At 51.1% G+C, this 13,467-nt stretch overlaps 1 protein-coding gene across 1 annotated transcript in view; it reads left to right on the top strand.

The window, feature by feature from the left end:
- SUSD4 (sushi domain containing 4) overlaps window positions 1-6,195 on the top strand; it is a 138,696-nt gene extending 132,501 nt beyond the window's left edge. The window contains exon 9 of the mRNA XM_004605412.2: window positions 1,312-6,195. Coding sequence (XP_004605469.1) covers window positions 1,312-1,340 — 29 coding nt within the window. The 3' untranslated portion in view covers window positions 1,341-6,195. The remainder of the gene's footprint in view (window positions 1-1,311) is intronic.
- The last annotated feature ends 7,272 nt before the right edge of the window (window positions 6,196-13,467 follow it).

A 13,467-nucleotide genomic window follows, 5' to 3' on the forward strand; every position in this document is an offset into this window, starting at 1 on the left:
CCCACCTGGGCGCCCGGCCCCTACCTCTGCCCGCCCCCCTCAGCTCCGAGCTGAATCGATGCTTCCTGGCTCTCGCCGCAAATTGCTTCTTGTGTTCTCTGCGTGGAGAGGCTGCGGGCAAGGCCTGTTACTGAAGGAACAGCCTCCTCTCACAAGGGATGAGCCCATTAGCTGAAATTTCTGGGGGCACAAAGGGGCACCACAGCACGGCAAAGAGAAAGGCCAGGAGAGTGGGTGGTACATGGGGTGGTTTTGTTCTTTAGCCCTCAGCTAGACTGGGCTTCTGAAAGGAGTGTGAGGAACAGGATACCTCACACACATACACACATGCACAAACACACACGCACGCACATGCACACAAACATACACATGCACAGAGGCACACAGACAGACACATGTGCACACTCACACTCACATAGAGACAGGCAGACACATACACATACACACATACATGCACACAAAAACACACACACACATGTACACACACATACACAATGCACAGAGACAGACACATATGTGTATGCACACACAGACAGGCAGACACATATACAAACGCACACACATATACACACACATGCACATGCATACACATGCACACAGAGACACACAGACACACACACATACACACACACATGCTTGCAAATTCTTACACTAGAGTCCAGACCCAGAGAAGTTCTCAATGCACACAGATTACCCCTGTCAGGTGGATAGTGAGACCCAGTCAGGTGCCTCTCCCAGGAAAGGCACATGGCAGAGAGGAAGGTACAATGAGGCCAAAGGTGGGGGGAACAGAGGGAGGGGTCCGCTTCTCCCTGGAGCTCCTCTTTTTTTGTTTTGCTTTATTGGGGCCACAGCTAACTGTTCTCAGTGGTTATTCCTGGCTCTGTGTTCAGAGACCACTCCTGGCTGTGCTCAGGGGACCCTATGGACCATATGGGGTGCCGGGGATAGAACACGAGTCAGCCTCACGCAAGGCAAGTGCCTTTCCCGGTGTTGTCTCTCCAGCCCTGGGAGTTCCTTTTCTGCACACCTTTTCTGTTGACTCTGTACACCTGGATCACTCACCTTTTGACTTAGAGGTGAGTGACTACTCGTCACAAGGTTCAAAATTTATCTATTTTTCTGAGTCAGATTATTTTTCAGAAAAATAGGTGTTGTCTAGAGGAGTTATGTTTTTGCCCGATAGGTGACACTTTGCATTTTCTTCTTTCCTCTCACTCTCAGGAATCACAGACTGTTAAATAGGGTCGTCAATTCTAGAGGTCACCGCGTGTTGGTGCATGAAGCTAATGCGCTCTCCTTCCCTTATAGAGATCCCTTTAATGGATGAAGACCCGTAGCCAGGCAGAGTCCTGATGATTCCGATACCCCTTTGTTGATGGGCACCTTGTGCCCCGGAGTGAGACCACCGAAGGACAGAGCCTGGGGAGTGGAGGACATTTTCTGACATCTCCATATGGGGACAGTGACTCACCTCGTTCCACTTGAGACTCAGCAGCGAGGCTTACGGGTGTTGCAGTGGCTGTGCTTTTCAGTGAGACTCAAGGATTTGCCAAGACCCAGGGACAACCACCACGAGCCCCTGGGCAGTCCCAGAGGGAGGTGTTTTTGTGTCTCGTGCTTTGGAGCAGGGCGCCGTTCCGTGCACATCCCACTGAACCCCACATCCCGTTGACTTATGCTATGAGTACTATCAGCCTCCTCTGAAAGCATGCCACATTATGTAAATTCTCTTCTAAAATCTGCTTCAAACTGTCTCCGGACTCCAGCCTAAGATAGATCAGCCTCTGTGGGAAGTCTGTGTGGAGCTGCTGGAAGAGCAGCAGAGCGCCCCCTGCAGGCTGCCTAAGGGCAGGTTCTCGTGGGACCTGGGCAGAGTCGCCTTCCAGCTGGATGGATTCTGCACAGGGCCAGGAACAACGCAGCACGTGGCAGTCCGAGCAAGAAAGGAGAGACTCGGGCCCACTCAGTCTCTTGAGGTCCCCTCAGAAAGTGGAGTTCATGGACCTGGTGCCGTCCTTTGGTAAAATGTCATCAGTATTTGTATTCATGGTCTAGTACTTGGAGCCAAGGCATCGGATAAGCCTTGTGACTTTACAGTTGGTCAGAATGTGTTCAAATACATCTCATGGTGGAGAAAGTAACCGAGCTAATGTTCTGTTTCGCCATTTTTATAAAATACCCCACTTGACAAGTTCCCTGGCAATTGATCATGAGCCTCTCTCCAGTTCACTGGTTGTTGTCCCATTCCCAGACACAGCCGTGCTTTTCTTTTTCCAAAACAGAAATTGTTTCTGTAAACTCATTCCTCCTCCAAATAAAGTGTGAGGTTAGGTCCCCACCCCCTTTTGTTTTGTCCTGCGGGGTTCACAGACTGACTTCCCAGCCCCAGGCAGCTCTCCCCATCCGCTTCCCTTCTGGCCCCTGCCTTCCGCCTACACAGGTCGATGGGCGTAATTCCTAAGAAAGTGGCTAACTGGAACATCTCCTGGGCCCCCTCAAATACACGTTGGCCTGTGCACATGATTTCTTTCCTCCTTTGGATTTTAGACAAAGGTAAACAAAACTCTGATCCCTAAAATTGCTGTGCTGCTCAAGGGGTGGGGCGAAAGTTTGATCACATCCTGGTTTGGGTTTCTTTCTTTTCTTTTTTTTTTCTTGACACAGGCTGATTAAAAATTAAAAAGAAAACGACAGTTTGAAGCGTGACTTTCATAGTGAAGTGGAGTCGGGTGTTCAGGAGGGACAGGGACAGGGGCTGAGGAGGGTGGGAACAGAGCGTGGGCTTAGGACCCCAGAGGCTGGAGGAGGTCACTCAGAGTGCTTGCCTGGCACGAAGAGTGCTTGGGTGGCATCGCCCAGAGCAGCAGGTGGGGGTGGGGATGACAGTGGTGAGTAATAACCCCCTTTGGTGAGGAGCCTGCCACCAGGACAGCCTTGCCCCTCAAGCACCAGGGAGGAGCCGGTTGCAATACTTTCTCATTCCAGCAGCACCCGGCAGGCGACTGGGGGCATCCACATCCACTTCGGGCAGCTCCCCAGGAGTCCTGTTGGACCAGATCTCGGCTCCTCTCTGTGCCTGCTCAGGGCGGGTGTGTCTGAGATGCCTCTGGGTAAGTGACGTGGGGTAGGTGGAAAGAGAACTGTGGAACCATCTTTTCTCCCTCCCAGAGCAGAAAACAGCAGGGTTCGACCTTCCTGGCGAGCCGCGTTCAGAGCTGTCTCTTCAGCAGCCCCACCACACCCCTGGGGACAGGTGCCCCCTGGTCAACATATGTCCCGATATCCCTGCCGACGTCATCCTCGGCATAGAGGCTGGTGCAGCGGAAGTGCCTACTAAGTGCATCGGGCAGACACTGCATCACGGGATCTGCCACGCCATCCCCCATTAGACCTCAGGGGAACAGCAGTGTGGCAAGCATGTCCTGGCCCTGACTCCCATGGCCCCGGGAGGTCCTGGAGGTGTGCACAGGATCTGTCTTTCTCACAGCACTCCTCAGACGATAGTCTGAGAACAACTGGACAGAATGGAGAATTGGTGCCTCGCAGCATGGCCCGTGGGAGGAAGCCATCTGACCAAAGCTGGAAGAGACCCGCACCCCCGGAGTGGGCACAGGAGCTGCCTGGGATCCCGGCTGTGCCTCTGTGTCTGTCACCCACTTATTTTAAGGGATTGCAGAGTCGTGTCTGTGTGTGTGTGTGTGTGTGTGTCTGTGTGTGTGTGTGTGTGTGTGTAGAAAAATAATTTTGTTGTTGTTGTTGTTTCTGGTTTTTGAGGCACACTTGATGCTCAGGGATTACTCCTAGCCTTAGACTTAGGGATCACTCCTGTGCTTAGTGCTCGGGGATCGAACTCGGGTTGGCCCCATGCAAGGCTTAGTCCTAATAAGGCTTAGCCCTACCCGCTGTCTTATCACTCTAGCCCCCCAAATCATTTTCTTTAGGAAATATGAGACCGTGAGCATCAGAGGGTTCATTAAAGTTAAGAAGAAAAAAAAAGAGGAGCTAGACCCCTGAGCTAGGATGCAGGCGTGAAGGGAGCTGAGCTGAGCCTCCAGGTCTGGCCCTTCTGCTCCCATTATCAGCCCAACGTGTCCCGAGACTGCCTCCCGCTTCCCGTCCAGCAGCTCTGTGGAATTGCCAGGTTGTTGTTGGCTGGTATGAACTGTCAGAACTGTCCGCACCTAAGTACAGCCATCCCTGCAGCCCCAGGCCTGTTTCCTGCTCCCATGGGAATGTCTGCAGGCCCGAAATAACTGGGAGTCTCAAAGGCTCGCTGACCACAGTCCGCCCCATCCAGATGCTTCTCCCGTTGTTTTGCATCCACCCTCCAGTCCTGGTGCATGAGGTAACCCTCCTGGAGGTGCCCCAGAATTCCCTACAGAGACAGTGTGCTGTTGTTTCATGGACTTTGCAATTCCTCAGTTGCCACCCAGCTCTGAATCCTGTCCCTGCCCCTGACTGTGCCCCCGGAGCAGTGGCCTTGCCTGGGCCTTCACTTTCCCAGGCAGCATGCAGCACGCTCACGTCTGCCTGTCTGGTTGGGCTGAAGGGGATGGCAGAGTTCAGTCACAGTTCACAGGAGGCACTTATCAAAGGCAGCTGTGGGACAGAACCAGAGCATAGTGGGCGCGGTGCTTGCCTTGCACGCAGCCAACCCAGTTTTGCTCTTCGGCATCCCATATGGTCCCCCGAGTCTACCAGGAGTGATCCCTAAGTGCAGATCTAGGAGTGAGCCCTGAGCACAGACAGGTGTGGCCCCAAACCAACCCCCCCCAAAATAGCAGCTGTGTGTGAGACCCATCAGGATGGAGTGACCCCTGGGTGAATAATTCAAGCATGTCCCTCTACACCTTTGACCTGCCGCAGGTCCCCATCATCCCCAAGCATGTATGCGCAGTGCCACACAGAGACATGCCCCAGCTGAGCCTCATCAAAGCACCCAGAGTGCCTGGAAACTTGTCCTGCCAGACCATAAACTCAAGAAACACAAACATCAGAAGCTTCTTCCTCAAGAGTGAGGATGAGGGGCTGGGATTGTGGGAATGAGGAGACACATTTCCTGATGGGGCCATCTAGGTCATAATGTAGACTCCAGCTTCTCTCAATCCAGGGTGGCTAAATCCTGCTGTGTACCCGATGGCCCCTGAGTACTGCCACGGTAACCCATGTAATCTCCGGCACTGCAGGGCCCGAGCAGCACCATATCCTGGGGCCCTTGCATTGAACCGCTGGCCAGGTTGGTCAAGCATAACTGGGTAGAGGCTGCAAGCCTCCTGAGATCACATAAGAGTGGTAGTTGGCCTCTTTGGGCGTATCCCTGAAAATTCTAACTTGAGATAAGAAGAGTGTGGATGAGGCCCTTAGAGCCCACATTTTGTGCAGGCCTTTCCCCATTAGGACTTGTTTTCCTCCAGAGAAGCCAGAAGTCCCTGGTCGCCCTCTTGATGCCCACATCCATGGCCCAGCATGCTCTCTTGATGGCAGCCTCACTCCTGCCTTGTAGCCTAGCACCCGCCCATTTCCTCAAGACCTCAACAAAGTCCTCCCCTGTGCACGCGCTCACACACACACACACACACACACACACACACACACACACAGAGTTGGACCCTGGAAAGAAGATGCAGCTTAGTTTCCCATTCAGAAGATACACCCAGGCCTCGGGACCATTCTGCCACACCCAGGACTGGACCAGAAGAAACGTCGGGGTGGGGAAAGATGGAGAACATCAGGGTAGGTCGCGTGTGGCTGCTTTAAAGACGCAGCCATGAGCCTGGCAGAGTGAGGGCACAGGCCAGGGTGAGGCCCCCTCTCCAGAGCAGCTCACAGCAGAACACAGTTTCCATGCAGCATCACCAATCCAAACCAGAGAAGCCTAAAGGAAACTCATAGCAAACCATCAACAAGAAAAAATAAATGGACATCAACATGTTTACTGGAGAGACAGAGTTATCTTTCTTGTCTTGCTACAGAAAACAACAAAATTATTGTCCCATGAAGAGAAAATCAAATAATACACAGCCCAAACATGTAAGATGAATATATTAGAGATGTGTGGCAGTGGACGGTCAATAATAATTATTTTTGAAGTTGTCATACTTCTTGGGGTTTTTTTTTGAGATGTTTGGAGAATGTGCAGCTTGTTGGAACTTCTCATGCTAAATAAACATCTGCTTTTCTATTGACATTGGACTTGCATTTTGGCCTCTATTTCTTCAAGAGGACCCCCAAGAGGATCCTCAAGAGTTTGCCCTGCTAGCCTCTCTGAGATGTAGCAGGGGATTGGCGTGACCTCTTGGACTCCTCCCAGCTCCTTCTGTCAATCTCATGAATCCCAGGAGTGAAGGGTACCAGCCTCTGATAAGATGATACTAAGGATTCATGTTTATAGATATACTGAGTTTCTCAGCACTTTCATATTCATTATCTTACTCATTTTCCACTGACATTAAGCTATGCAGCTAACCTTTCCATGGGCCTAGATCATAAATTCTTTAAAATAAGTCAAAGCACAGGTCTACTCAAACCTATGTGTCTTTAAGCTGAATGCTTTCCTCTGCAGGTACTTCTGGCCATTGCTATGCCTGCCCCACCCCCGCCTCCAGCCCAAATTGCACCCCAGTGAAAGAGATGCCCCTTTTCCTAAGAACCCTCTTTTCCTAAGGTTCTCCTGAGAAACCCCCTCTCCTAAAGCCGCTCTTCATCAGGGTTTTTCCACCACACTTCAGAGTAGCAGGGTTACCCATGGTTTTCTGTGAAGTTACCCAGGGTTCTCTGCGGGGGTACCCATGATTCTCTGCGGGGATACTCATGGTTCTCTGCAGGGTTACCTATGGTTCTCTAGCTCCAACAAAGGTAGGCACGAGTCCATAGCCCTGTGCAGAGTGTGGGGCTGACACTCTGCACAAGGCTATGAGCAGATCAAGACACTCCACCAAGGTCAGGCACTCAAAATGCAGAAACAACTCAGAATCACATTCCCCTGCCCGAGGCTGTCTGTGCTCAGGAGCCCTATTGGGGACAGAGGGCCCAGCTTGGTCCCTCTTTACTGCTCCATGTTCGTCCCCCTGCTCCGTCTAATTAGCAAGGACAACACCATCCTCTGCTCAGTCCGCAGCTGTGCGGGAAGGTGCTTTCCAGCCCTTGGAGTGGCAAGTTGGAGCTACTGTCACGGGGCTTTCAGCATTGTCACACTAAGCTGGCACCAATGTGCAAAGTGTGAGAACAGGAGACCAGGCTGCTCTGAGATCAGTGCCCCGGGAAGGCATAGGCAAAGAAAGAGGAGGAAGTGGGAGGAGGTGGAGGGGGGCAGAGGGTCTCAGAGGAAAATCCGGAACACATCACTGCTTTCGGTGTGAGGAGGTCACTCCCATAGTCTGTCCACACTGATGCCCCATATTGCTGCCTGGACACTCAACTGGCCTTTCCCACCCCTGCCGTTTGGTTTGGAAGAAGATTTGGGTTCCGCCTGTCTTTTGCCACTTACTGGATGTGGGATGTGTCCTGATACTCACCTTTTTGTTCTCAGTTGGATACTGATCAGAGTTGGATCACCTCCTCCTGGGGTCCCTTCCTCCCTTGATTCCTGCCTCCCATTAGAAGGGTCCTTCTGGAAGGCAAATAAACCAAAATTCTTCCATGGATCTCCATCAACTAGGGGAAAAGTCATACTAAGGAGCCGAGTATTCAACCAGGCCTGTCAGCCTTTCTGGGTGCCCTTCGGCCCCCAACTCCCTGAGCTTCCGAGCTCCTTCTTACCAGAAATGTCCTTAGTCCAACATGTGACCCAGTCCTTCAGGAAGCTGCTGGGGGCTCAGGAGGCAGCTTTCCCAGACCAGACGTACCTGTTGACTTTGTGTTTCCTTAGTTCTCCTGCCCAAACCTATGAGTCCCCATCATGTCTTCAGGACAGTAGCAGCTCTACTCCTGATGAAAGTGTGGGGCTCATCCTCCCAGTTCTTGGCTCTCTTGGCCCAAGGCTCAGTACAGCTGGTGGAAGGGTATCTCCCAAAATCTCCTGGACCCACAACAAAACCCCAAAGTGGTTCTATTTCCTGGGGAACATGCAATGACTTTATGTTGCTATATAGCCAACCTTCTTTGGAATGTTAGGATTTTAATTGTTTTCACTAGATAATAAGAATAATGAGCAGTAGCACAGTCAGTAGGGCATTTGCCTTGCACACAGCCAACCCAGGTTCGATTCCTCTGTCCCTCTCGGAGAGACCACAAACTACCGAGAGTATCCCGCCCGAACAGCAGAGCCTGGCAAGCTACCCTCGGCGTATTCAATAAGCCAAAAAGAGTAACAAGTCTCACAATGGAGACGTTACTGGTGCCCGCTCGAGCAGATCGATGAACAATGGGACGACAGTGCTACAGTGCTACAGATAGTAAGAATACACTACTCTATGGACAACAGCAAGGGGCCTCTCCAGTGTTTTCCAGTGCCTGGAGGCCACTCCTAGGACACTGACCTGGCCATGTGGGTCTGTGGCTGATGCAGTGCTGCTGGAGTCCAGTGGTACTGGGGGCCACTAGGGACTCCCCAGCAGTGCTCAGGAGACATGCAGCAATGGGGATCAAACTCTAAACCTTGAGTATATAAGGTACATGCTCTAGCCCTTAAGCTATATCTCCAGCATCTGTGTTAAACTTCAAATGAATCCATCCAAAGAAAAATATCAGGAAAAAAAAGTAGCACCTTCATAGCACAGCGGGTAGGGCACTTGCCTCGCATGTGGCTGACCTGAGTTCAATTCCCAGCATCCCATATCATCCCCTGAGCATTGCCAAGAGTAATTTCTGAGTGCATGAGTCAGGAGTAACCCCTGTGCATTGCTGGGCGTTACCCAAAAAGTAAAAAAAAAAAAGTAGCACCTTCAAAGAAGTCAGCACAGTCAGTGAGGATGTTCGAAAGTGCTGGGGTACAGGGATGAGCTATAAGGTGCCCCAACCCAGCACTTGATTCCTCAGCCCTGTCTGCATTTCCAAACAACATTTCCTGCCTGTAGAAGGGGAGCCCTAGATCTTGTAGGATAATAAAGCCCACCTTTTAGGATGAGTGTGAGCACGTGTGTATGTGTGGGCATGTAGGTATGTGTGTGTATGTGTGCATGTGTGAGAGTGTGTGCATGTGAATATGCGTGTATGTGTGTGTGCAATGATGAGTGTGTACACGAACAACTACACACAAAGCAGGGGGCAATAGACTGGAGGGGTGGCTCTGGCACGGCTGAGCCAACCCAGTTCCCCTCTCAGCTCTTAGTCTCATCCTGAAGGGGTGCTGATTTCTGGGCCAATGGTCCGTCTGGCTTGCTAAAGCGTCAGAGGGGAGGATTTCTCTGCTATGCGTCAGCTGAAGCCTGGCTGTGGGTTCAGAGGTCCCTGGATGATGAAGCAATTCAACAGCTCTGCCTCCCAGACTGATGGGAGGGGAGCGAGCCAGCCCCACTGGCCAGGTGCCTGTTGGCGGACACTAAGATCCCCAGAGCAGAGCCAGCAAAGGGCTAGCCAGCTTAGCTGCCTCATCTAGCTGAGCAGCCAGTCCTCAACTGTTCCTATGGCCTTGTCTATCACCCTCGGAAGGTGACTCATCTCATTCACACAATCAGCCCTCCAACTCAGTTCTCACGCCCTCCATATTCCACCTTAACTGCGCTTCTCCGAAGTTCTCAGTCAGCCACTGCTCTTGACTCCACCTTGGCCCCTTGTGCTCCCTCTTCCTGTGCCTGGCTAACTTGGTTTAATCCTCCAGTCTGAGCTTCGGCATCACCAAGTGTCCTTCCTGGACTCCATGCCTACACCAGGCTCCATGGCACATTTTCTCCTTCACGGGATCGCCAGCTGCTGGAAGCCAGGCCTGTCTGTTCTGTCCTCTATCCAGACCCCGGAGTTCAGCTCCTTGTCTCCTGCCTGGAGGAGTAAAGTTCTCGGAGCTCCCGTTCTCAGAGTTCAGGAACTCCTCACCAATAGAGAGAAACAGCATTGGGGATGGATGCCCACCTCACACCCCACGTTCCTGAAACCAGCCTCTGCCACTTCAATGGTGGAGGGGGGTGAGGGGGTGTCCTGCTACCTCTGAAGGAAGACCTGCTGTCACCAGAGTGGCTGAGCCCTTCTGCCCCTCCCTGGACAGAGCAGGAAAGGACAGGGCACTGGGTGTCCCTGGCAGCGCGGATGCAGGAGAGATGAGGTTAGGCCTGAGCCCTTGCCGTGGACAAAGTGCTAGAGGGGAGGACAGTGGCCTGCTCATCTGCTTTCTCACAGGCACCGAAGAAGTTTTCTTCCTGCCCAACCCACAGGCAGGACGTTGGCCAGAAGCTGTCAAGTGATCTGTGTCCTCCCAGAAGGTCTCCCAGGCCTCACCTCCTGCAACCCTAGAGAGTCATTTAGATTATCAACCACGGGCCAAGAACAAGAAGGACAGTGAGCCCAGACTTTTTCTTTGAATTAAAAAAGGAATGTTAAAATGATTTTTTTTCTTTACAAAACATGTTAAAATATGTTGTGTATCCATCATGACATTCCGTAAACAGCAAATCCAATATACAAGGTGGTCCCAAATCACCTGAAGGTGTATTCCTCTTTATTGCATCGAGCCCTGCTTTCCCCTCACCAGCTGGGGACCTGACTACTACCTCTGCCTCTTCTTCCTGGTCTGTGGGATGGGTGATAACAAGCATCTTCCCAGAGATATTATGAGGATTAAACAAGCTAAGGCTTATAAAGCCTGCAGCCAGGCCAGGCGCACCGTGACTGAAGGCATTTGTGGTTAGTGATTGGACAAGGAGGGTTCAGCATCATCTGTAGGTCATGTGCCATAGGCTTAAGAAGAAGCAAAATGTGGGTCTGGAGAACTAGAACAAAGGTTAAGGCATCTGTCTTAATCTTGGAATTAAGATTAACTAATTCATCTTAATCTTTAATTAAGATGTATCTTCATCCTTATACCCTGCCTGAGTGTAATGTATCAGATAAGTTGGAGCATCTTAGCCGTTCTGAGGCAGACAGCTGAGGGGCTTCAAGTACGTTCACATTACTTATTGGGCGTCATCACCACTTTCCCTCTCCAGACTGGTCTCTTCTTGCAAAACTGAAGAGTTCTTCCCTCCACCCCTGGAAATCATCACACTACATTCTGTGTCTATGAAATGCACTGTTCCTGGGACCACAGACAGAAGGAATCATAGGCTATCTGTCTTCTTATGGTTATCACTTCACTTACAGTAATGCCCTCTGGGTTCAGCCATGGTGTAGAGTGTGTTAGAATCTCCTTCTTTGCTAAGACAGCATGAAGTTGCATTGTTTGTGTGTGCCACAATCAGCCCACCCACTTATCCATCCATGGACACTTGAGTTGCTTCCACATTGGGGTCATTGTGAAATCCTGCTGCTGTGAATACAGGTGTGCAAACGTTTGTTCAACACCACACTTTCAGTTCTTTGGAGGGTTGGCCCAGCCATGCTATGGCTAGAATATACATTTTAATATTAGTTCTATTTTTCAAGGGATTGTCATTTTACCATGGTTACACCATTTACTCCCTCTGGGAGAAACTGGCAATCTTCTGAGAGTTTCCTGCCCACATGGGACAGCCTTGCAAGCTTCCCCTGTTGTATTCATATGCAAAATCCAGTAATAAGCTGGATCTCATTCCCCTGACCCTGAAGAGCCCCCAGTGCAACATCGTTAGGAGGGCCGAGTCAAGATGGATTGCTAAGATCTCAGGGAAAGGACGAAATGCGATGTTCCTGAGCCCGCCCGAGAAATCGGTGATTAACGGGAATTTGGTGATTCGTGACACCATTTAAGCACATATTTAAATAATTTGAGGGAACTTCCAGCATTGTTCTAAGAACATCAAAAACTCACTTCCCAGCAGAGCTCAGGACAGTGAGGCTGCAGAGATGCAACCCAGGGTTCCCTCATTGCAAGGTTCACACTCCAGCCCTTTGCCCTCACTCTTTCTGCAGCCAATGACTATAGTCACCCTATGACTATTCCTGACTCTGAAATGCCCACACAGCTGCCTCCGCATGTCTTCTATAACTATCAGTGGTATCAGGGAAGAGCCTCCCACCTTCCACACCATCTCAGAGCTCTGCTGGTAGCTCAGCATCCAGGTTCCCCATGCCAACTTCCTGGCTCTACTATGGCCCTGTTTTTTTCACTACCCTGTTAGCCCATGAGCAATGCAGGAGTTCAAAGCCTCCTTTCTCCCTGGAAAGCAGAGTCTGAAATGAGGACTAATTTAGAGGCAGTGGAACAGGGGAAGTCATACTACAAAATAAGGTTTTGGAAGGAGTGAAGCAGAGAAGGAAGGAAAGACAAGGTCAGTTCTGGGGTACCAGGAGCCCCACCCACCAGGACCTTCTCAAGAGATGGCACTTCCGGGTTCTTCCTCCAAACGGGGTGGAAGAATGGAACTGCCCGTCTGCTGCCATCCCGGCTGTGTCAGATTCACACCCTGCTGCTGAGTAGCCTTGCTTTCTCATGCCACTGCCCCCCACCCCAATTGTGGATGCCATACAGCTCCCCGCCCCCACCCTGTGAGACAAGAAGCCCAGGAGATCAGGAACCACTTCTGCTGAGAGCAGAAACACGTGCATGAAGCCGACAGACTCCTGTGGAGGATGAGGTAGGTTCAGAGCATGGGCGTTTACCCAGGAGCAGCCAGGAGATCCACAACACCTTTGGGAAGAGGGGAGAGTTAACTCTGCTCAGGGTTTACTCTTGGCTCTGTGCTTAGGATCACTCCTAGAGGGGCACAGGGGTCCATTTGCTATGCCAATATTCAAACTGGGGTCAGCTCCATGGAAGGCAAGTGCCTTAGCCCCCTGTACTAATTTTCCATCCCCACATGCTGCTCCTCCCTAAACATAAGGCATGTGACCTAGAGAGGATGCGAAACTGCTCCTTGTCCAATGACTAACAAGAAATACCTTCAGTCACGGTGAGCCTTGCATGGTTGCGGGGGTTATGTGCTCATTTAATCTTCACAATCTCTCTGGGAGGGCACCTGTTACCACTCATCTCGAAGACTCAGAAAGAAGCGGCAGAGGTAATAGTCAGGTCTCCAGCTGGTGAGGGGAAAAGCAGGGCTTAAAGCCACTAGCAGACTGCACAGAGCTGATGCAAATCAGTGCAATGAGTGAAGAGCACACACTGTGCTCTGATTGGACTAAGGAAAGCTATCACTGTATCACTGTATCACTGTATCACTGTCATCGATTTGCTCGAGCGGGCACCAGTAACATCTCCACTGTGAGATTTGTTACTGTTTTTGGCATATCGAATATGCCACGGATAGCTTGCCAGGCTCTTCCATGCAGACGAGATACTCTTGGTAGCTTGTCAGTCTCTCTGAGAAGGATGGAGGAATAGAACCCGGGTCAGCCACGTGCAAAGCAAACTCCTTACCCGCTGTGCTATCACTCCAGTCCATGGAAAGCCATAAAAGT

Source organism: Sorex araneus, chromosome 9, assembly GCF_027595985.1.
Source record: "Sorex araneus isolate mSorAra2 chromosome 9, mSorAra2.pri, whole genome shotgun sequence".
Classification (NCBI taxonomy): Eukaryota; Metazoa; Chordata; class Mammalia; order Eulipotyphla; family Soricidae; genus Sorex; species Sorex araneus.